Source organism: Syzygium oleosum, unplaced genomic scaffold, assembly GCF_021117445.2.
Source record: "Syzygium oleosum isolate NSW1041296 unplaced genomic scaffold, Sole_v2.1 Sole_v2.31, whole genome shotgun sequence".
NCBI lineage: Eukaryota > Viridiplantae > Streptophyta > Magnoliopsida > Myrtales > Myrtaceae > Syzygium > Syzygium oleosum.
In genome coordinates, this window is record NW_026607515.1 from 479,158 (window position 1) to 501,595 (window position 22,438).

Consider the following 22,438-nt stretch of genomic DNA (forward strand, 5'->3'; position numbering starts at 1 on the left):
GCAGGTAGTGCCAAAATGTTAAATGGTTTTCATCGTCCTTAATATACTTCCTCATGCAAAGTGAAAAACAAATTCCAGATATTACCCGGCCTCGGCCTGCTCTTAATCGACGTTAAGAAAGTATAACTGCTTCGCTAACATCGACCGTATTTGAAGAGTGATATGCCCAAGAATACATGTACAGTCCCAAAGCCTGCCTGCACAGCATAATCTTTGGGGAAACAGCTCGTATCACTGTTATTATTATTGTTATTGTTGTTATTGTCGCATCGTCACTATACAAATGTGCTATCGTACAACATTTGCATTTCTGTAATTTTGTTGTCCTTTTGCATTTGCATCGTAGCTTTTAACATCACGTTATCAGATTTGGATTAATATTAAACTAACGAACTTAGAAAGTGATCATCGCAACAACAATCATCGGGCTCCCGCTCGTCTATTTTCGTTCTGGTTTTCTTTATCCTTAAACTTTTGCATCCAATTTCCTGTCCCTTACTGCCATGGATATACTATTTTCTTTAAGACAACCACTGAATAAACTCGACATCATTATAAATAAAGTATTTATTCTTCTTAATGCTGGTGAAGAAGATTGCTCTCGTCATTGTCATTTCGTAAGTTAAAAGATAATATTTTCCTGTAAAGCACTCCAAGTAAACAACTCAATATTAAACCCTTTTCATCCAAAGATCGTCTCGTGAGGAAGACATTTCAAAAACCATGTCGCACGGAGTGAAAGCGAAAACAGCCAGAGGAACTGCATCTCCAAAGTGAACTTTCGAGTGATTCTCGACGGTGACGACACTGAAGCGAAAAAAGGGTAAGAGCAAAAGTCTGGACTCAGACGTGAACAGCAAACGCAATCGAGCCAATGCATGCATGCAAAGCTGCAGGACTCTTTCTCTGAAGTCAGAATACGAGAGCACGAAAGAAGCAGTTTTAACTCCGAGTTTGGGACTTGTGACTTTGCTGAAAGCTACCACTGCATTCACTGCAAGCTCTCTGCTTTGTTAGCTCCTGACATCTGTAACTTGTCTTCTCGAGAAGTCTCTGCGTGCGTACGTGTGTTTGAAGGGGAGGGAGAGAGTGGGGGTTGGTTCAAGGCTAGATTCGATTCTTGCATGATGGGTTAATCCTAGATATTGTCGTCGTCCACGTCATTTTATCATCAGCGAGAAAGAAATGTTATCACCATGCACAAATGAGATGAAAGGACGGACAGGACAGCGTGTTCCTTTCGTCGTTTAGCATTCTTTTTCCTCGTTTTGCGTACCAAACCACCACCATTCACCATCCATTCACTATGTTATGTGTCCATTCGCACTTGTCTTTTGTTAGACTGCTGAGTTTAATATCTGCCACCGAGTGTTTTTCTTATTGTAATACCTAGATTACACTACCTTATACCGACAATCTTCTGTACTCGGCATGAAAATGGAAGACTGAAAAGATGGTATTTGAGCATGAAAATTTCGGGACAACACAATAAAGAACTTCCCCTAAGCTGACAAAAATCTGTACAGATTGAAGTTGAAGGACGCCAATCAAAGATAAGTACATCGTTGAAGTTGCTTTCAACAGTTTTACTCACCTTATTGTGGTCAAACACGTATCATCTGTGAAATAGCATTACAGTAAAAAAAAATATTCTTCATATACACGGCTGATTCATTCCTCACAATTTGCAGGTGATCAATTACGCACTTAATTACTGAAAATGCAAAATCAACAGATATATAGAAATCTCACGATGTTAGAACAAGAATGACACTCAACGATTATCACCATGTTTTTGGTCCCAATATGGGACGACACGACCTAAACTACAGGAGCTATAGTCAGCCTTGGCCAATCCCATTGGAACCTCATGGTTCTGTCCTTTGGCATTAGTATGACACGGTAAGGGATTTACTCATCGGTCGGCAACTCTAGTAATATATGCTTTCACTTAAGCCCTCTTTAAAGCGGAGTTTCAATATTCATCAAAGATCTCCTCGGTTGGATCTACATTCACATGTGTAATCGGCAACAACCTTCCATGTTTGATACATGTGATTTAGTTCATTTATTTCCTACTCTATCATCCTAGAAGCCAATCAGGAGCTTTCCTTCATATCCTCGACCCAGTGGTACACAAGATCTCTACTGCAAAACTTGAGCTAAAAGCACGAACTTGAAAGCTCCCTGTTTTATTGATCTAAAGAAGTGATATTTCAGTGACCAAATGTCTAAAAGGAAAAGACAGAGGGACCCCTTATCTTGAAAGAGATTCATGAAATCAGCCCTTAGAGTGAAAATTATTATTATTTGTTTACATCCATAATGCTGCCTCTTGAAGTAGTCGGTGCAGCTGGATGTCATGACTGATGATAAAAGTTCAATTTTTTTTATAAGAGATTAGGTGGAAATTTATGGCGCGTTAGACATTTGGTAAAGTTGGAATACATATGGTCTAATTCAAGCAAAAGAAAAAAGGGATGGTTCAAGCGATGATCCATTTTCATTTCCAGAATTTGATACTTCCTTCTCACCTCAGCAATACTCAACCCTAAAACGAGGGAGCAGGTTCATCATTAAGGCTCGATTCATACAAAATTTTGGGGGTATATGATCACCAAAAAAAGAAGTAAAAAAGAACAAAAGAATTGGAAGATGGGTTGGAGAGGGCCTGAAGTTGTAACAGACAGAGCAAGATGATAATACGGTTGGATCTAGATCCATGCAAAGTGAAGCAGCGAGACTGGGCAGACAGAGAGGAAATGAATGATGACAATGTTGAAAAGATGGAAGATGAAGGGGAGGTAATGAGAGACTAATGATGGAAAGAGTGTTTTTTTTTTATGCGGTTGGTCTGAGGGTGTCAGACAGAACATGGGGGCATAGCATGACATAGCTTAGCGACAGTCAAAGCTTCACATCATTACACCAATCTGGCGACACACGGAGACCCTCTTCATCCCATGCAAATGCAATTACGAGCTGATAAACAAAAATAAAATCGACTATTGCATATCTCTCACAGAACACAGGAAACTCCCACAATAACGAGAACAGCTCATGAAAAGCTCAAAGAAGATAGAGAGAGAGAGAGAGAGAGAGAGAGAGAGAGAGAGAGAGAGAGAGAGAGAGAGAGAGACAAAGGAAAGCTACCTTGGGATCTTCGTGACTTTTTGATTCGATTCAGAGGACGCTTGAGGGTGCTATGGTGTGCTCTGCTCTTGAGAGGGATTCATCAATCATTATCTGGAATCTAAGTGGAAGCAAGAATTGAGGGGAATGAAGCCTGGTCCGAGGACATTGGAATAAACCCTCCAAGATTGTGAATCTTTGATTGGTAGTCACTCAAGAACTTGAAGCCTTGAACCAGACAACATTCCCCACAAAACCCAAGCTTCCCATTTCTCCTTCTTCTTCTTCACCTTCATCATCATCATCTCTCTCTCTCTCTCTCTCTCTCTCTCTCTCTCTCTCTCTCTCTCTGATGATTAGCTGTGCGCTTGAGTGTGAGTGTGCGTGATCTCTGTTTTCTAGTCTCCTGCTCTCCCTCTCTCTCTCTGGTCTTTCCCATCCTTTTACTTTTTCGTTGAATTGAATGAGTGAATGAAATGAGATGTTTGTCTCTGCTTATCATGAATGTGAATGCGGTGAATGATGACGATGACCATGATGATGATGGTGGTGACAAAGAGAGAGAGAGAGAGAGAGAGAGGTAGGGGGTGGGGCCCAGGGTCGTGGTCTTCTCTGGAACCCAGCTGTAGGGTTAATGGTGGGTGAGGATCATTGTCTCAATAATTACATTTGGGGGGGATTGGATGCATGCATGCATGCCTGTCTAATTTTGCGCATGATCATGGCCGAGTGAAATCCTGCCGTCGGATCTGGAGGCCATCATTGGTGAGATTCAGGACTGGATTGAATATGAACACCATGCATGCATGCATGCATGACATGACATGACATTCATGATGCGGTCGTGGGGGGGCACGTGGACCTGGAATTCCATTGCCAAGATCTTACTAATCTTTGGTGTGAAACCGGCAAATCTTCCCCGATGGCTTTTTTCTCGACGATTTCCAGGAAAGTAGACGGGGCAAAGTGCAAAAGAGAAAATCAACAAAGAGGAGTGCTGTTGGGTGTCCTATCATTTCAGGTCTCGTGGGCAACGGTTCAGCCTTTAGAAATTTAGATTTGACCCCAAGCCAAGATTTTTCATGTCGGTGCTTTAGATTTTGTGTAGTTTTTCTCCGGGCTTTGATCTTTAGGCGGTTGGACTATAGTCACGTATGAGATGGAGGTCGGGGGCCGGTAAATTAGGAGGTCGCGAGTTCGACCCCCGACAAACGAACACGGCAAAAGACTGGGTGTCGGAACCATTTCGAGAGCCCTTTCGCGGGGCAATTCCGTTCGGAGAAGATTTCAAGCTTTAAGCTTCTTCGGCTTCCGAAATCGAAGAAACCACACTGGAGCTGGTGATTTTACGCTGAGGCAAAGAGGAGCTGCGGTTGCCATTAAAAAAGCAAATGGTGATGGAGCAAACTACAGGAGCTTGGCTCCAAATAGTCAAAGATGGCAATGAAGCAAAAGCCTCCCGAAGTAAAACCGAAGCAAAAGCTTCTCCAGTAAAACCCCAATGCAGTAGTTCTAAAGGGGTTGGTGAAACTGGAACGAGCATGGACCAGAAGAAGACCGCTCACTACTAATGAGATGATATTAGCCAAATCAGAAACAGAAAGATCATATCATAACCCGAAAACTTGCTCAAGGTCATGTCATATCAAAAACCACTATACCATGTGCACCACAATCCTCTCGAGACAACATAATGTCCGAATCTCGGTAGCTGTAGATCTATCTAAACTTTCTAGCGTACCATCTCTCGGAAACATTTGCCACCCATTCGGCGGCTGGTCGGCAATCTACTTGATCTTCTACTTCGGCCTCAGCTGCAGAACAGAACGATAGATTATGCGTCTCTGGTCTCTACAGAAAGCAATATCCACAGCTCAAGAAGGTAGATCGAGCAGTCGTCTACCTGATTGCTGTGACCCACACTTCTTTTTCCTGCAGTTGACCGCACGAGGGTGCGGGCACGCATAGCATCTGCACATCAGATTCCGCTTCGGAATCACGACGGGAGACATACAAACAACATGTGCAAAGCCGTGTATCAATACGAAATTACCGACATTTGCACTCACTCGCGGCATACCATTTTGTCCTGGTTGTACTTCCTAGCCAATGCCATCAAGGACGGCTCTATGATGCCACCACGAAGCCTCAGCACCAAGTGCAAAGTCGATTCCGCAAAATTCCCGTAGATACCCGGTGAACCAAAGTACAATCTCAGAAGATACGACGGAAGCCCTAAAGTTGAGATCCAATCGATAAACCCGGCAACGGTAAAAGTTTTACAATTGGAGATATCGAACCACACCTGCTCGAGCACGAGCCTAAAGATGTAACTCTTGCAGCATTACCTCTCTGCATCTAGACACGCTCGCAGTCATGCTGATGCACTAGCTCCGGGGTCTACACTTGCACTATGCTGGTGTACTATCTTGATATCATTTAAACTCCTGTCGTCGCCAACTCACTCTCCACTGATCATCACTACGACATTTGTTGCCTATGCTCAACAGCCTAGATCACGAGACCTGATCAACACTATCGACTTTCACAATTCAATTCTCATTCGACTGTTTCCTCCAGCTTTAACAGGTCCTCAGTTACCAGGAACAACTCACCTTCGACTATCGCCGCGTCCGCAAGTATGAATTCCCGCAGATGCAATGACCAACTGATCCGAAACAATCACGCAATCAACTCAAACGTAACTCTTATGTCAGGGCTCACTACCTACCTGCCTACGATCGTAGAACGTCGATACGAATAGCGCGCAATTGATCACGCAACCAATATCGAAACTCGCTGAATTCAAGAGCAATCCATGATCCCCGGACTTCTTACGGACCAAAAGAACACGGAAATCAACTCCAACATCTCATCTTCATCCGAATCACGGTATAGAAGCTAACCTTTCTGGATATTGTAATCAGCGAGCGTGCGGCCGTCCTCGAGCTGCTTCCCGGCGAAGATCAGCCTCTGCTGGTCCGGCGGAATTCCTGATCACATTCACGCACGCGCATCACCTAAAAACACATCGAATGAAAGAAAAGAGCAAAGTTCCAAGTCCGATCGCCTCCACTCCATGCGAGAGGGAAAGGGCGAGGACGAGCTGACCTGAGCCGAGCCGGAGCGGCGGTGGCTTCCTTGTCCTGGATCTTGGCCTTGACGCTGTCGATGGTGTCGCTGGACTGGACCTCGAGCGTGATGGTCTTGCCGGTCAGGGTTTTCACGAAGATCTGCATCTTCCCTCACGTCGCGCCGCCGCCTCCTCCGCCGCCCGCAGATATAGCGCCGCCGTCCTGCGGCGGAAGAGAATGCTCGGGGGGAGGGTTTCTGTTACTCACGGCCGGTGTTTGGTTGCGGAGGCTCCGTATTCCGGCGCCGGAGTAAGGTGCTGTTTGGTTACGAGATCCCGAAGTTCCCCCAAAGCTGTGGTGGAATTTGGGCCTTGGATTGGGCTCGATTGAACTTCATTGGATAAATACTAAGTCTCGTTACAAGCCCAAAAGTCCAAACAACAATAACAGCCCAAAAGCCCAATTCCGCCGTTCTAAAACTGGCCCAGCAAAGAAAACTACAGATCAAAAGTCACAGAGATTCCCCAGCTATAATCTTCAACAACTTGATCTTCTCGATCGATTTGCCATTCCAATTTTGGAATAACCAGCCAAAGGCAGATCCCAGCCACCAACAGGACCTTCTTCAAGGCCACGTCTCGGCATCTCACTCCGAGCTCTCTTCGATAAAATCGCAGCAAAGAACGAATATCGTCTCGGTTCTGGCATCTGACCACGGAGAACACGTTGATCGTTCGATCAATTTCCACTTTTAAAGTCTTATCCATGGTTTTGTAATCAGTTGAACAACGGACGACCAGGTTATAAAAACCAAACTTAGGCAAATGTGGGTGGGTCTAAACCAGATTTAGTAATTGTCACTTTATCCAATACAGGTACAGCAGAGCAAGGTCTCGTGGTTAAGGGTGAGCACGGGAACCAACCGGGAACCGACCGGTTTTGGGTAGTTCTGTTAGACTAAAACTGAAGGATTCTAATCATGCATAGAAGAACAAATTTTAGGCACAATTAGAATCAAATGCGGAAAACAGGATCAAAATAAACTGACCTCCAGCCATTGTTCAACTTTACGTTCGTCGGAAATCCACGGTAGTTCGACGTCAATTCGAAGCGATTACGGGCGCACTCTACTAACCCAATCCCCTCGCGTACTGATGATGTATTACCGAATGAGAGGGTTTGCGTTAGACCTTGTGTCTGCCCTTATGGAATGAACGTTCGTCTTTATAAATCGCTTCCCATCAAGGCGGCTACCGAAGAGGGCGGTTGTCACCGAAGGGATACGAAGCGTGGAAAAACCGTATGTGGATAACCGTCACTCAAAAGAGAAAACGTGGATCAAACCCAATGAATAAGTTTTTATTTCAAAAACTATATCCCTAAATGTGGGATCACATTATAAATATAACAAGTTCCTGTAGGAACCGGTTCGATTCTCAATTCCTAAAATTTGGAACCGGTGATAATCGGTTCGATTCCCGATTTCAGGTGGACAGTACCATTCAAATCAGACCGATAGTTTTTTCTCCTTATTACCAAAAGACTAAAGGAAAACAAAAACAAAAACAACATTCATAGACACACGTTCACTCTCCAGTCTCCAAGAGTGTTCCATTCCCGCCAAGAGTTCGAAAATCACGTTCTTTTTTTCCAATCCCTTGTCCGATTCCATTGTTCCATTCCCTACCAAGGAATAGGAAAAAAAAAAAAGAGAAGAAAGAAATCACACCGGTTCCTGGACCCACCCAGTTCGGACCGGTCTGATCCGATTTCAAGACCAAATGGACCGTTTCCCAGTTTCACAAATTGAGAACTGACCATTTTAATTCGGTTCTTAGTTCTAGGGTAGAAATTAACTCACCATGAAACCAATCATCCCTACTCGCGGTTGCATACAAGGCTGCTCAGATCTCATGCTATATATGGCTTGAATCAAAGTGATCCGGGCAAAATATCACAATCTTCATTCATTCTTCACCTTCTGTTAGATAAGGGATACGGTTCTCCGATTCCAAGGAGCGCAAACGAACGATTGAAATTCCACTCGTCAATGATTTTTACCCGACATGAATCGACCAAAGCAAAGAGAGATGCTCTTATCGTGAGGAGGGAGAAGGGCATCCGTCAATGTCTTCTTTTGCACGTCCGTGTACCGTCCACTAGGAAGTGTTGCGCCACGCCTAGTCCCTTTCCCGAGCATCGCCAACTCTTTTAACCTCCATCGAACCTTCAATCCTTCAGGACCAACTCTCCTCCACTACCTTGTTCCGGCGAACCACCCCAGGAAGTGAGAAATTCCAATGGCCGAGACCGTGCCGGCGCCGGCGTCGTCGTCGAAGAGGAAGGTGGAGGTGTTGGGTTCGGAGGAGGAACTTGCGGCGGCCCTCGCCAAGTACGTCGCCGATCTCTCCGGTAAGTTCGTCCGGGAGAGGGGGCTCTTCACCGTCGTTCTCTCCGGCGGCTATCTCATCGACCTCCTCAGGTACGCTCTCCATCTTCCTAGATGAAGTTCATGGATCTTCCAATTTTAAAATGCATCAGCAAATGCGCGCTTATAGTTACAAAGCTTCACAGCCCAGTTACAGTATGCTTGTCGTCTTAGCGCTGAAATTAATAGACTGTAGATTATGCAAGCTGATCTGAAGATCAGCAGGAGCTCTAGCGTGCTTTAGTGTCATGTCCAATTTATTTGGTGATGAAGTGTGTATAAGGGTAGTTTGAATATGATTTCTGTGATTTGTTTCGAATTATTGGGAATGCTCGATGCCCGGAATTTTTCAGGAAACTGGCGGAGCCGCCGTACGTCGAATCGGTCGAGTGGTCGAAATGGCATGTCTTTTGGTTGGACGAAAGGGTGGTTCCTAAGACTCATCCTGACAGTAACTACAAGCTCGCCTGTGATGGTTTGCTCTCCAAGGTAAAATGCCCTAACTTTGACTATGCAAGGAACAATGCATTCTGACTTCATATCTTGAGGCATCTATTAGCAGATCATTGCATGTTGACATAATTGTTAGAGTTGATCTGATTCACCACGATGAACCTTGAGAAGAATAAATTGCTCCGATCCAGAAAGGTTCCGCCATCGCTCATAAGGACGAATGCTCATTCAAGAGAAAATAGGACAGTCATTAGCTGTTCGGATTTCTAGCAATGTGAAAGATGCATCATGAGCAGTTTTTAGATATGAACAAGCTGGTGATTTTTAGCTTGATTTAGATACGACCCGAATCTTGGTGCTTCGATCTGAGGATAGGTTTCTCCTTACAAAGATGAAATGTTTGCTCGATTTTAATGAAGCAATTTCGTCACCTGTGCTTCCCTCAGGTACCGGTTGTTCCTGAAAATGTTTATGCCATTAACGATACGCTGTCAGCTGAGGGTGCAGCAGACGATTATGAGGCCTGTATAAGGTACTTAGTCGAGAGCGGTGTATTAGCTCCATCGGCTGCTAGCAAGTTCCCGAAGTTTGATCTGATGCTGCTTGGCATGGGACCCGATGGTCACGTGGCATCTCTGTTCCCGGGGCATCCTCTCCTCAATGAGAAAGAGAGGTGGGTCACCTTCATCAAGGACTCGCCGAAACCACCTCCGGAACGCATCACTCTCACTTTCCCAGTGATCAATTCATCGGAGTACATCGCTCTCGTGGTTGCTGGGACCGGCGAAGTGGATGCCGTGCACACTGCACTAGGGAGCAGTGGGGATGCTAAAAAGTTACCCGCGCAAATGGTGTCACCCGAGGGGGAGTTAACTTGGTTTCTGGACAAGGATGCGGCTTCTAAACTTTAGAGATTGACGTGTTTGTTGTGATCTGTGTCTAATGCTTGTAAGTTGCTTGGTTTCATCAGCAAAGTAGCTGTATTCATGTGCTGATGCATTCCAAGTAGCTGGTTGAGTTGTGGAATAAGTCTGTGCTTTTAACATTTGCCCTTGTGGACTCTCATAGGGATATGCATGTCTGAGTGATGCTATTTTAGGCCTGTCGTTGCAACTTCATTGCATGGAGAATGCGCAGGCTGTGATCCGGCGTGAGTATTGTGGACTTGAAAATCTGGAGATCCAACTAACAGAGACAGATGAACACTAAAGAATCAAACCAAAAATTTGAAATTTTAACATAAACCAAAGGCTTAAGTTAATGTTAGAAATTGTCGATGTTAAAGAGGAGAGTACTATTGCACTATCTGGGGACTCTCTCCTCGTACAGGGATCACCATCCAGTTAGTCAGTAGTTGGCAATAACCACCCTGCTTTTATCCTCAGATATATTGGCCGACCCTCAAACTATGAAGTATTTTTTCACAGTCAGGACTGCGAAAGCTAACGCTAGGATAAACGAAGGTACGAGAAACTGCAACATATCAATCGGAACTCCAGGGCCCTATCAGGATTGGAAAAAGGTTGCCCATGGCGGAACATTTGTCCGCTTTTGTGGGACGGCCGAGGCATCGATCTCAACTATATAGTATTTTCTCATCATCTCTCTCCCAATATCACCGCGACCCACCTCTTTGAAATCGCCAGTTTCATCTCTTCCGGCAAAAATCGAGAGAGAATGAGATCACGACAGCAAGTATAGCAATCTTGTCCAGAGCATGAAGATTTTAATCATCTCTTTCGTTTTCTCTCCATTTCTCTGATGGCAAGAATCTGAATTCAGGACTACAGATCAGTTGTCTACAGCACAAACTAACTAGTCAAGGAGATCAAAATTTCATCCCCTCCAGGATGGTATTCCAAGAACAGTGTTGCGTGATACACCTGCATCTCAAGTATGCAAATTTAGGTTCACTAACCATTGTTAGCCATAACCTCATTTGATCTTTCTAATAGAGTTTGGTATGTCAAATATTTCCTACTCTGACTAGTATTGTGTGTTTTTTCTTAGTTCTTCCATCGATGATAACCTCAGAGCAGGCAAGAGGAAATACTTTATTAAACGACATCCACCCTCTAGCACAAGTAACGAAAATCTAGTTCCAGTTCTATTCTCAGAGAACTCAACTCCATGGAGTTTCTCCAATGTGAGCAATTTTTTGTTCAGCTTCAGCTCTTCGTGACTTCTAAAAGTAGCAGGCATATCAGAAACGATTTACTGGGTTTCTTTAGGCGCTGCATTCGATCGTACACAGAAAGAAGAACAAACGTGATGGAGGCTCTGCTTGGTTGCTACTTGCTACTGAAATCCCTGAATAGGAACTATTGAGCCAAGGTTTGAACATTGCGTGTTATCTTTGAAAATTTATGATGATTAGCCTTCTGTAGCTACCGGTCGGCCGGCAACTTCCTTTTCTTTTCCCGTGTTATTTTGGCATCATGAGATCCTCCTTTTTCATATAATGAGGTCACCTCTGAATTTTTAGTGAGAAGGCCAACATGAATGAATCTTGCAGAGAATAAAAACTGCAAATGAAAAACCCTTTAATGAAATCATTATGGGCCAACAACACCATCCATTGCTTATATGACTCATCGGGAATTGCGACTCTAATGCAAATTGCACTTTGGTGCTCTATATATACACATAATATAGTGTCAAGGACTTCTAGCAATTATCTCAATCTTATTCATCAGGATGCTGATACATTCTCTATTTGCTTTATCATCTAGTAATCTGTATCATCGGCTATTCTGTTTTCTACCTTATGTGCTCGAAAACTTGCCATACTAGATCTGACTCTGCCATAAGCTTTACTAAGAAAAACGAAACTTAACTTTCTGACCCTTCGATCTGAAATCTACTCTCCCTTCAAAAAGTTCATGCATATTGGAGGATGAATTTTGGCCAGAGCAAGGATCGCCGAAGGAAGAATCCACAGTCCATCGCCACATATCAGACCAGAAGCCACTGCGGGAACCATAAGTGCCGCTTTGTTGCTGTTCAGCTTGTGCCACACGAAAACGATCAGACTCCCCACGCACATGTCGATTGCAAAGTTGGCCCCAACGAGGAAAGGCACGGCCATGGCCATGGGGAGGGGCACCCATTTCCCAATGTTTTCTGGCAAACGGTCTTTTGCCAAGTTGGCCACCACGGCAAAGCCAAAGAAGCCATAACACAGCTGCAAGCAGTGGCGTGGAAGGGCGGAGAAGCCTTCAACGCCCAAAATCGCCATGTTCCGGTAAATGAGGGCATAAGGAGCTTTATATTCTCCGTTTGGATCCCCGATATCAAAAGCCTTGTAGAACAGAATGAATGTAAGGGGACCGACTACGCAGCCTATAGCTGTGCCGATTGCCTGGCTGAGAAGCATCGATCGTGGAGAAGTGAAGGTTAGATGACCGGTCTTGAAGTCGTGCATCAAATCGGAAGAGATGGACACCATCGACTTAATTACGCCACACCCCACGAGCCCGGCAACTACACCGGAATCCTTCCCTGTCATGGCAGCGAGCACAAAGAGCGCCACTTTTCCATAATTGTAGGCCATATTCATGTCAGTAAGACCCGCGCCATACGCATTGCAAAAGCTAAGGGCCGGTGCGAGAATATACGCAACGACCACGTAATACCACTTCAGCTCAGGGAAGATGAGAGGGATCACGATGACGGAGATGATGGAGAAGATAATGTACCCGAACAAAGCCACCTTTAGGGGAATGCTCTCTCTTAAGAAAACTTCATCACGCTGAAGATCATCAAGAGCCTGGTTTTCATTCTCAGGAACTAAAAAGAACAAAAAAGTAAAATTGGGTCAGCCATGTTATGTGGGTGTTCCTCAAGCAAGTACAAAACATTGCATAAATGCCAATTAAGAAAATGAACACAAGGCATTGCATTGCTTTGCTTACATGTTTTACTGTTCTTCTTGTTCATTCTGGCGTAGATGTTTTGAGCAGTAAAATACAGTATTTTGAGGAAATTGTAGAGCCCGTCTCCAAGAATTAGAGAAATAGAAATAAAGACCTGCACAAGCACATCAAGAAACAAGATTACCGCTTAATGGAATATCCATGGCATGGCTTAACGAGATGGTTTGAGGCTTTAATCCTTACCTTGTAGCCACTTAAACTCTTCATGCTGCTCTCCTTCAACGTACTAGGGTACCACTCACCTTTAAGCCTACCTATGAGCGGCCACATTATTCCCCAAGAGAGAACAGCGCCGAGAAGTAAGGACAAGTTCACTAGATGCGGACAGATCATTCCCGCCCCAACGTATGTCATACTGAAGTCAAAGTAAAATCTGCGAAACAGTATATCGTCCGTTGGGTCACGATGACTCAAGAGGCGGCAATAAGGAGGGAAAAAACCAAGTGTTAGAGCACGCACGAGTTTTGCAAAGCTTTCAACCCGAATGTTGGAAATTGGGAAAATCCACAGCTGGTTCCACCTGAATAAAACCACTGAAAGAACCCCCAGAGGAAACTCAACGAGAAAAATTTCGCGAAACCATGGACCTGTTTCCTGCACGACAAAACTTGTTTAAGCTTCCTCGCTCCATAAATCGTGCAGATTTAGAGCCACAAAATTGAAAGGTGAAGCTTGGAAGGTTGTATGCATACTTGGCCATCTCGTCTCCTTTAGGTGTATGGAACCCATTTATGAGGACGGCGGTCGCAGTTCCACTAGGATAAGTTAGCTTGTAGTCAATTATCATTATCTGTCACACAAAAACATATTTAACGTATTGTTTGGTAATTGAGTAATCTCAACAGTTCCGGTAATCCGGAAAACCTGTTAGCACCTAGCACAGATAAATTTGGGGAACATCCAGTAAAAGTTCACTCCAACGCACAGGCGGTACAGAGAACTAAAGGAAGAGTAACATGGATTTGTTTGTACAGTTTTGCATACGTCGAGTAGCATGGCCATGTCGTCAAACACAATGTCATAAAAGAGTTACCTTTCTCAGAGGAACCAATGCAAAAATCCCCACAAAGCTAGTCAGAAAGAGGAAGCCGGTCATCCAACCAATGCCGGGTTCCTTAATGCCCTCGGGACTATTCCCAGGGGTATCCACACCGGCCTGCACGTATGTTTTCCTGTTTAAACCCAGCAGATAAGAACCGAAACCACCTGTACGAGGAAAATATGAACGAGGAATTTTAATCATTCAGGAATATTATTCAGTGCCCTGAATTATCTACAGTTATAAAGATCAAAATGCACGGATATCAGCAGGAAAAGAAGTTCCACCTCCAAAGGCAATGCCATAACAAGCGACCGCGCAGGTTTGAATGATAGTATTCTCCTGCCGCGTGAACGGGGTCGTCACGATTCTGGCCTTGTGCAGCAGCTTAGTCCAAGTCCGGATGAACACATAGGCGAGGAGCGCAGCCGAGACATTAAGGTTCGGAACTAGACCCGTGGTGAGGTTGAGCTTCATCACTATCACGCTGTAAATGATTCCTATGGCTACACTAGCGACAATTCCCCTGACCGTGATCTGTTTCGACCACGGCGCGATTCTTTTCACGTCATCGGGCTCGTTATGCACCTCTTGCATGTCGCTCCTATCGAATTTCTCCTCCGCTCTCACTTCCTCAATGTTCATGCTCCCCATCATTCGATTGAAAACGTCGAAAGGTCCGGTTTTTATCTAATTTATAAAAGGAAAAGAAAAACCGGATCAAATCTCGATATGCCAATAGAATGTACAGGTGTATCCATACGCATACAGCACCAGCTCATGAAATTTGAAAGGTCAGCAAGCTCACCTCAGTTTTCTTCTTCTCGAGGAATTCAGCCACAGAAGATGAGATCTCTCCTGGGCCTAACCAGCACTGTCAAGAACCCAAATCGCTTTCCCAGCTTCACCTGACCCCGCTTTGAATATCTAGAGCAAAAGGGCTGCTCCTGGGTTTGACTCTCTATTCAATACCCAAATCAGAACATTGAATGCTTCATTGAGAATCCCCCACGAAGCAGAGCATTGACTGCAGCGCTGAAAACAAAATCACTCGCCTCAATTGCATGCCCACACGCCGCACAGCACAACGAAGCGCAAGAACCCACAATTTATATCAAATCGAAAAGGACATATAATTGACAGTTGAAGCCCGAAAATGGGAGAAAATCGGGGAAGCGTCTGAAAATTTGTACTGCAAATAAGTACGAGCAAGCGTTTTGCAGTACGCAAGCCAAATTTCCCATATAGAGCTTCACTTTCCACATGTGTCAAACACATGTCGGGCTGTGATTGCCGATCCTTTGCGTTGACTCAAAACACTCCTCCGACCCCCACTAACCTTCTTCTTCTCCATCGAGCTCAAAGGGAAACGAGAAGTGGGCAGTGGATAGAATTGGCGATTGTCATCGTCACTCGCGAAGGCAAAGCGTTAAAAGAAACACCCATCTCTCCCTTGTCCCTCCCTCTTTTGTCTTCTTCCCTTCAAAGTGTGACCACTTTTTATCCCCGAACGTGGGGGCTACGAGGATGACGCATGGGAATCGAAGAACAAAGGTGTGAACCTTTTGAAGTCAAGCAGACCCACACAAGGAAGCCAACATCAAGACAGAGACAGATGGGGAAGAAGACGTTGCAAAGTTCCGATTTTTATACGAAGCTTGAGGGGAGTGCGGTCTTCTTGTTTGATCAAAAGTGGACGAAGATAACCTCCTATCGCAACTCGGATTTTCTTTTTTATTTTTTTGATAAATATTTTACTTTTCGTCTATGAAAACGAGCTCGTGTCCTTTTTGTCTTTTTTAATAAATAGTTTACTTTTCGTCCTACTATTTATTTATTTATTTATTTGAACTCATGCCTCGAGACAAAAGTATTCATTTTTTAAAATCATTTAATATATGTTAATCGAGTCACACGTTATCCTCTAATACATCGCTTAGCACTTTTAAAAAAATTGATGATAGCACGTTAGATTTGGAAAATTTCAACCGTCTATTTGAAAAAGTTATTTTTTCTCCAAATATTTTAAAAAAGTTTAAGACTTTTGATTAAGGTGTAATTTGATATTGGACAAGACGGACTTTTCCAATTATTAGATTTGATACTTTTGTTAACTCTCTAAGTTTAGCACTATTTTTTATTTTAAAAGAAATTGGTGATATCACGTTGGATTTGGAAAATTGTAACCGGCTAATATAAAAAATTTAAGACGTCTTATTAAGACATTATTTAATATTCAAACAAGATCCGTAACAACGAACTTTTTCTTTAACTCCTACCAAAATAGGATAGCGAGGAGCGATAAAAGAAAATTCAATTATTAAATTCAATATTTTTTGTTGACTCTCTAAATTTTAAGTGAGTGTGCATGAGTATGGAAGCTTTTCTCAAATAGTCCGCATTTGAGGCACACAAGAACGCCAATTTTTAATCCGACTGCCGTTTTTGACCGAAAAAAAAAATCCGATCGCATTTATTTAGATTTGTCTCGATGTACTTTTAAGGCAAACGGTGATCAATTCTCTTTCATATCTCATGCATATTACGTCCGACATATCATTGACAAAGCACATCACATCTATACATCATTGCTTAATTATGGCAGATTATTCTTGACGAGATAATTTCTTAATCTGATGAATCAATTGTCGCTTCTTAATCATCACGTAAGTTAAGTTAGATTTGTAATTTATAGAGAGGGAAAGCACCAAATTCGACATACGTCAATCTTTTAATAGAGAGGATTAATATCAGAAAAAATTCTAAATCGGTACACTTATGAGACAGATTCACCCAAACTAAAAATCCTAAATTAGTAATTTGTGACAATTTTATCTTATGTTAGTTTCAGTTAAATTTTTCCCAATCAAATTTCTGAGTTGGATGACACGTGATAATTGACGAGTGTAACAGTTTGAAGTTTTATCCTCTGTTTATCACATATGTATCATTTTGTGATTTTTCACTATATTAATCAAATTTAACGGATGATAAATTTATTACAAACGTATTAGTTTGGGGTTTTTAATGATAAAAAAAATTCGTTTATGGTGAATCTGTCACATGTTTATTAGTTTGAGATTTTTTATGACCAAAAATTTAATTTGAGATAAATTTATCAATTTATGATTTTTCATGATATTAATCATAATAAAAATGATATCTATTGTGGAATTAAATTATCAAAATTTCTCAATTTAAGTAATCAGGGTCTTTTAAGTTGTAAGATAGGGGTAAACTAGTCCTTTTCGTCGTTACATTAACATACTTTTATCGCGTCGATGTGACTGGCTGGCGGCATTACTTTTCCGTTAATTTCTAATATAAAAAAGGGGAAAAAACGTCAGTAAAAATCAAATTGAAATATAATAAGCGTTGAAAGAAAAAAAGATTCGCTGGTCAACTCGGGCAATAAAAAATGGGTGGTGCTGACAAAAGATGGCCTGTGTTAATGATTGTTATGAGAAAGTTAATATAATGACGTTTTTGTTTTAAGAAATAATTTCTATTCAGAAATATTTTATTTTTTAAATAATTTTTTAAGTACAAAAATAAGTTTAATAACTGTACAAAATTTATATTCTCGAAATAAAAAAGAACAGAAATGCATTTGGTAAGACACTAAGAATTTATATTCTCAATTTTTTCATTTAATTATAAAATTATCAGTGGTGACTTAACAATTCGTGTTAGAATAAAATTAGACTAGAAATAAAATAAGAATATAGTATGATATATAATTGGATGACCTTAATATAATCATAAAGAAAATTACTCTTTATAAACAAAGCAAATATCCTGTGATAGTCGAGGAAATTGCAATTTAGGGAGTAAGAGTTTAGGACTTTGGGTTAGAGGTTGGGGTTTAAGGATTTCGATTTTAAGGTTTAAGGTTTGGGGTTTTGGATTTTAGGATTTGGGATTTAGGTTTTAGAGTTTCGAGTTTGGGGTTTTGGGTTTAGTATTTCGGTTTCAGGTTTGGGGTTTAAGGGTTTGGATTCAGGGTTTAGTGGTTTAGGGTTTTGGTTTTGGGATTTAGGTTATAGGGTTTAAGGTTACAGTTTAGGGTTTGGGGTTTATGGTTTAGGATTCAGGGTTTTGCGATTTAGCATTTTAGGATTTATGGTTGGAATTACGATTTTAGGGTTTAGGTTTTAAGGTTTCGGGTTTAGAGTTTTGGGGTTTAGGGTTTAGTGTTTCGAGTTTTAGGTTTGGGTTTATGGATTTAGGATTTGGGGTTTATAAGGTTTAGGGTTTTAGGGATTTGGGTTTTGGGGTTTAGGGTTTCAGGTTTTTTATTCTAGTGTTATGGGTTTGAGGGTTTGGATATTAAGGTTTAAGGTTTTGGAGTTTAGGGTTTGAGAGTTAAGGTTTAGTACGATAATATCTTGCAAAAGAGAGAAAGCCGATCTTGTTTCTCTTTTTTGTTGCAGAAACAGAAAAGTAGATTTTTTTTACTTCTTATTTCTGTTTCAAATATATTCCCTGACCACTTTTCTGTTTCAGAAAACAAAAAAACTAACTGGCATTATTAAACGGATTTCCATTCTTTTTCTATTCCTGGAATAAAAGAACAGAAAAATAGAAACGTTACTAAACAGACCCTAAGATTGCGTTTGTCCATAGTAAAAGATATTTTTTTTATAAAAATCTTTTATACCAACTATAAAATTTTAGGAACAAAAAATATTTGGCCATCTATAAAAATATTTATACATAAATTATGATAGAAACATCTTTTTTACTATTTAGCGATCATTTTTAGGATTTTTTTTCTAAATCATTTATTTTCTGCGAAACAAATGGAGTCTAAATCGACGTTGGACTAGTTGTTTATCGCGCCTATTTTCACATTTATAATTTAACGAGAATATCGGACGGAAGTAGACGGAGGGTAGATTTTGTCACGGGTGTGTCGATTTAAGATGTTTGATGACGCGGAAATTAATTCGGGATAAATATGTTACAGATGTATCGATTTGAAGTTGTTAGCGGTATCATCCCTATTCAAGAAATATGGGGAAAGAGTGTATGAATTTAGAGTAAGACTAATTTGGAAAAACATTTACCTAAAATAATTCAATGAAATTTTTTTTTGTTATTAACAATAATTTATATCTAAATATTTTCTTAGACGATGAATATAATATTCGCTCATTCATTTTTGTAATCGATAAAAGCGATCATTTTTAAGAAAATATTTTTCCAATCATTTATTTCTGGCGAAACAGACGAAGCTCGAATCAAAAGAGATATGGAGAGTAATCTACAAGTCGATTTATTTATCACGTGTCGGATTTCTATTGAGTGCCTGCTTATTCTAAGGCTATCATTGCATAACTTAATCAATTTCGGAGGGGCAGAATGATTGAGGTAAGCTAATAATTGCTTATCAAAAAAGGGCCAACTTTTTAGAAGGAATTTCTTTCAATACCGCTGGCCACCTTTTATAAGTGGATGGACCATCCGCAATTACTGAGTGGTGAATTTTTTGTGTGATTCCCTAAAGGCCTAGTCCCTCGTAAACAATGCTTGATATTGATTGCATAAGATTCCGATTTTGATCGTACGCTAAATTAGTATAGGTTCCTTTATCGTCTGTCTAGTCTGCTTGATCAGACATGGATGGATCAATCCATCGATCTCCTTTGAATGTACGAATTCGGTATATCTCACTTAATCGAACAGTTGTCCAATGAAAATATCCCGGAAAAAATATCAAAAAGTCATAAATCTATTACATTGATACCAATTTGACCCTAAACCTTTTAATTGGACTAATTTAATTATAAACCTTTTCATATTGATACTAATTGAGTCCATACGGCCAATTTAGACCGGAGATTACTTGGGCTGTTCCACGTGGCACGTCTAGCGTTAACGTGGATAATTTTTAAAAAAATTTCTTTTCTTTTTTTCTTCTATTTTCCTTTTTTTTTTTCTTTCCTTATTTCCTTTCACCAGTCGTCAACCTCCATTTGCTAGTCACCAGACTCTATGATGGCCAACGAGGGCTAGGGCGAGGGTGAGGGCGAGGGCTGGGATGCCCTGCAGGCTTATGGCGAGAGCTGGGGGAGAGCCCTTGCCATCACCATAGGCCGGCGGGAGCGACAAAGAGAAAGGAAAGATAAAAATATCCCCTTACTCAAATAGTTGTCCAATGAATATATCGTCCTGTCTAATTTGCTTGATCAACATGGATGGATGGATGGATCAATCGATCTCTTTCAAACAGCACGAATTCGGTTCATCTCACTTACTCGAATAGTTGTCCAATGAAAATATCCCCTTCCACTCGTCATCTCTATTACCCAGGTTTTTCCTTTATCGGCCTTGCTGAACACCTAATTCGGTGTAGAAATTTGACGCGACACGAAAGTACTGTAACACGAGAGCGATCGTCACACCCGCTTCGCGAGATTTCAGTAAGTACGCATTGACATCCTTTGAGTAGTACAAAGTACCACATCAACCAAATCACCAGAAGCCATTGATTTTCCAATTCCCATTTGGCCAATGCCACATAGCTTCTGCTCATCATAGCCTAAGTCCTAGGTACATTGCATCATTACAGTGCGATTGGCGTGCGAGAACTCGCGAAAATAACCAAAATGGACGGTCACCAGACTTGGAATAACTAAAGAGTGGCCACCAATATTTGCTATGTTTGAAAATGCAATTAAAAAACAAAATTATTGTCGGACAAAAAGATGGCACTAAGAACCATGTCATGAATGAACTTACTGGCCCGATTGGCCGACAGCAAGGACATCATCTTTGGCAGTTGATACTCCCCCAGATGACTACACATTTTGGCCACTTTAGACTAGCAATGTGATTCATGAGATCCAATGAACATTGATGCCTCCGATAATGATCAGGGACTCGATATGGTGGAACTTGCAAATAGTGGTTCTCCCGAGTCTTGTCAAATTAGGAAAGGTATTTTTTCAATTTAATAATGGGGTTGGGTGGTCGAACCTTTTAAAGCACTCCGTTCATCCCGTATGGGTAGGGCGATCCCATGTTCCGTCACGGCCGAGGAATAAAGTATTAGCAGAAGAGCTATTGAAAGGATGGCCGTGAAAAAGAAGTTGTCTTTGTTGGGTCTGAAACGCGTCACCATGACTCTTGAGGCGTTTTTTGATGTCTGAGTGTTAACCAACTCGATGGAGCTCGGCATTTTGCTTAAATTTGTCTCTGTTCGTTCTTTGCATCGCATCGCTTCAAGAATGAGAATGGAATAGGGTAACGGGATCCAGGCCTCAAGGGAGACTAAGACCCACGATGGCCCGCACATTGCTTGGTGTAATTTTTCATGTCCTCGAGGCCTAGACGAGGCGTCGTAGATTCGGGTACTAATTGAAGAGAGTTTATTAGTCCCGAGAGTGAGTTGAGGGTGCTTATACTAAGCCTATAACGTATTCATAAGTAGAATTGATCAATGATTGGGCCCGGTTTAACAGTCATTGCCTAGACCCGCCCGCGATTCAAAAAAGTCGAATCTCTGATGTATCCATTTGATCAGGCCTTGGCGGGCCGGGATGAATGGACCGAGCACGAGAACGGAATGGTTTTCCCATGCCTCGGGCCCATCGGGCGGCCTCCCAATGATCATAGATATTCGTAATGTACCTAAGTACACCAGACAGTGGGTAGAAAGATCAATGTAGTCTTGATTTGCATATCAAACCTGTGGTACCTGACTTCTACCTCTACCTCAACTTGAAGAAGAGAGCTTCTTCGCACCCTGTGCTCCTGGGAGCTTGACCAGTTTCCACATGGAAAGCAGCCCACTTTTTGTCCTTTCAGAGGACCCATCACACATGCTTCTTTGATTTTGACCAATACCTAGAATTATTCATCATTAGACAGCTTTGAGTTAACTGAAATTCTCAAAAGAAAAGAAAAGAAAAGAAAAGACAAAGGAGGCCAACCTAACTCTTGTACAGGTTCCGTAGAAGCAATCACCATGATCATGAGTTGATTTGATATGGCTGTTTGCTGGGACAATGATATAAAAGTACTATATCGGAGAACCAGTGTGGCGTGAAATAATTAATATATTTAAGTTGGACCATAACTCATTAATTTAAATATTTGAGTGAAAGTTGACGTAAATAAATATGTTGACAGACTCAAATTAGGACTTTCTCTTGACGAACTCCCTGCACGAAGGTATTGGACTTTTAACTAATCTTGCAGTAACCATCACCAGCTTTGAAAGTTCAAGTGTTTCTGGTCTTGTGGGTGAGTGGAATTCACATGAATTTAAGGGCCCATTTGTGCATCTCCTTAAGTTCTAAGGTTATACTTTATGAATTCAAAAGCTAGTCGTTTGATCTTTGTGAGGATATGATTCGATAAATCTTGGATA

The 22,438-nt window shown here is 41.8% G+C and overlaps 2 protein-coding genes, 1 long non-coding RNA gene and 1 pseudogene across 3 annotated transcripts; 1 reads left to right on the forward strand and 3 right to left on the reverse strand.

Moving 5' to 3' along the window:
• Positions 1-1,434: 1,434 nt before the first annotated feature.
• On the reverse strand, positions 1,435-3,719 carry LOC115686128 (uncharacterized; annotated as a pseudogene).
• A 934-nt stretch (positions 3,720-4,653) lies between these two features.
• On the reverse strand, positions 4,654-5,571 carry LOC115686127 (uncharacterized). The gene is made up of 2 exons (XR_008814749.1): positions 5,202-5,571; positions 4,654-5,103 (listed from the first exon to the last, which is right to left on the reverse strand). It is a non-coding gene; the product is annotated as an uncharacterized LOC115686127 (long non-coding RNA).
• A 2,585-nt stretch (positions 5,572-8,156) lies between these two features.
• On the forward strand, positions 8,157-10,200 carry LOC115686125 (probable 6-phosphogluconolactonase 4, chloroplastic). Its single transcript, XM_030611319.2, has 3 exons — positions 8,157-8,688; positions 8,988-9,123; positions 9,534-10,200. The coding sequence occupies exons 1-3, from the start codon at positions 8,507-8,509 to the stop codon at positions 9,996-9,998; spliced, it is 783 nt and encodes a 260-aa protein (XP_030467179.1). The 5' UTR covers positions 8,157-8,506; the 3' UTR covers positions 9,999-10,200.
• Positions 10,201-11,613: 1,413 nt separating this feature from the next.
• On the reverse strand, positions 11,614-15,171 carry LOC115686121 (metal-nicotianamine transporter YSL3-like). Its single transcript, XM_056304215.1, has 8 exons — positions 14,870-15,171; positions 14,349-14,751; positions 14,056-14,228; positions 13,715-13,812; positions 13,482-13,616; positions 13,206-13,395; positions 13,002-13,116; positions 11,614-12,876 (listed from the first exon to the last, which is right to left on the reverse strand). The coding sequence occupies exons 2-8, from the start codon at positions 14,716-14,718 to the stop codon at positions 11,948-11,950; spliced, it is 2,010 nt and encodes a 669-aa protein (XP_056160190.1). The 5' UTR covers positions 14,719-14,751; positions 14,870-15,171; the 3' UTR covers positions 11,614-11,947.
• Positions 15,172-22,438: the final 7,267 nt, after the last annotated feature.

Coding starts and splice junctions, on each gene's coding strand:
- LOC115686125 (XM_030611319.2), top strand. CDS start 8,507: ATGGCCGAGACCGTGCCGGCGCCGGCGTCGTCGTCGAAGAGGAAGGTG. Junction 8,689..8,987: donor TATCTCATCGACCTCCTCAG/GTACGCTCTCCA, acceptor GGAATTTTTCAG/GAAACTGGCGGAGCCGCCGT. Junction 9,124..9,533: donor GTGATGGTTTGCTCTCCAAG/GTAAAATGCCCT, acceptor TGCTTCCCTCAG/GTACCGGTTGTTCCTGAAAA.
- LOC115686121 (XM_056304215.1), bottom strand. CDS start 14,718: ATGATGGGGAGCATGAACATTGAGGAAGTGAGAGCGGAGGAGAAATTC. Junction 14,229..14,348: donor TTATGGCATTGCCTTTGGAG/GTGGAACTTCTT, acceptor TTCCTCGTACAG/GTGGTTTCGGTTCTTATCTG. Junction 13,617..13,714: donor AAAGGAGACGAGATGGCCAA/GTATGCATACAA, acceptor TTTGTCGTGCAG/GAAACAGGTCCATGGTTTCG.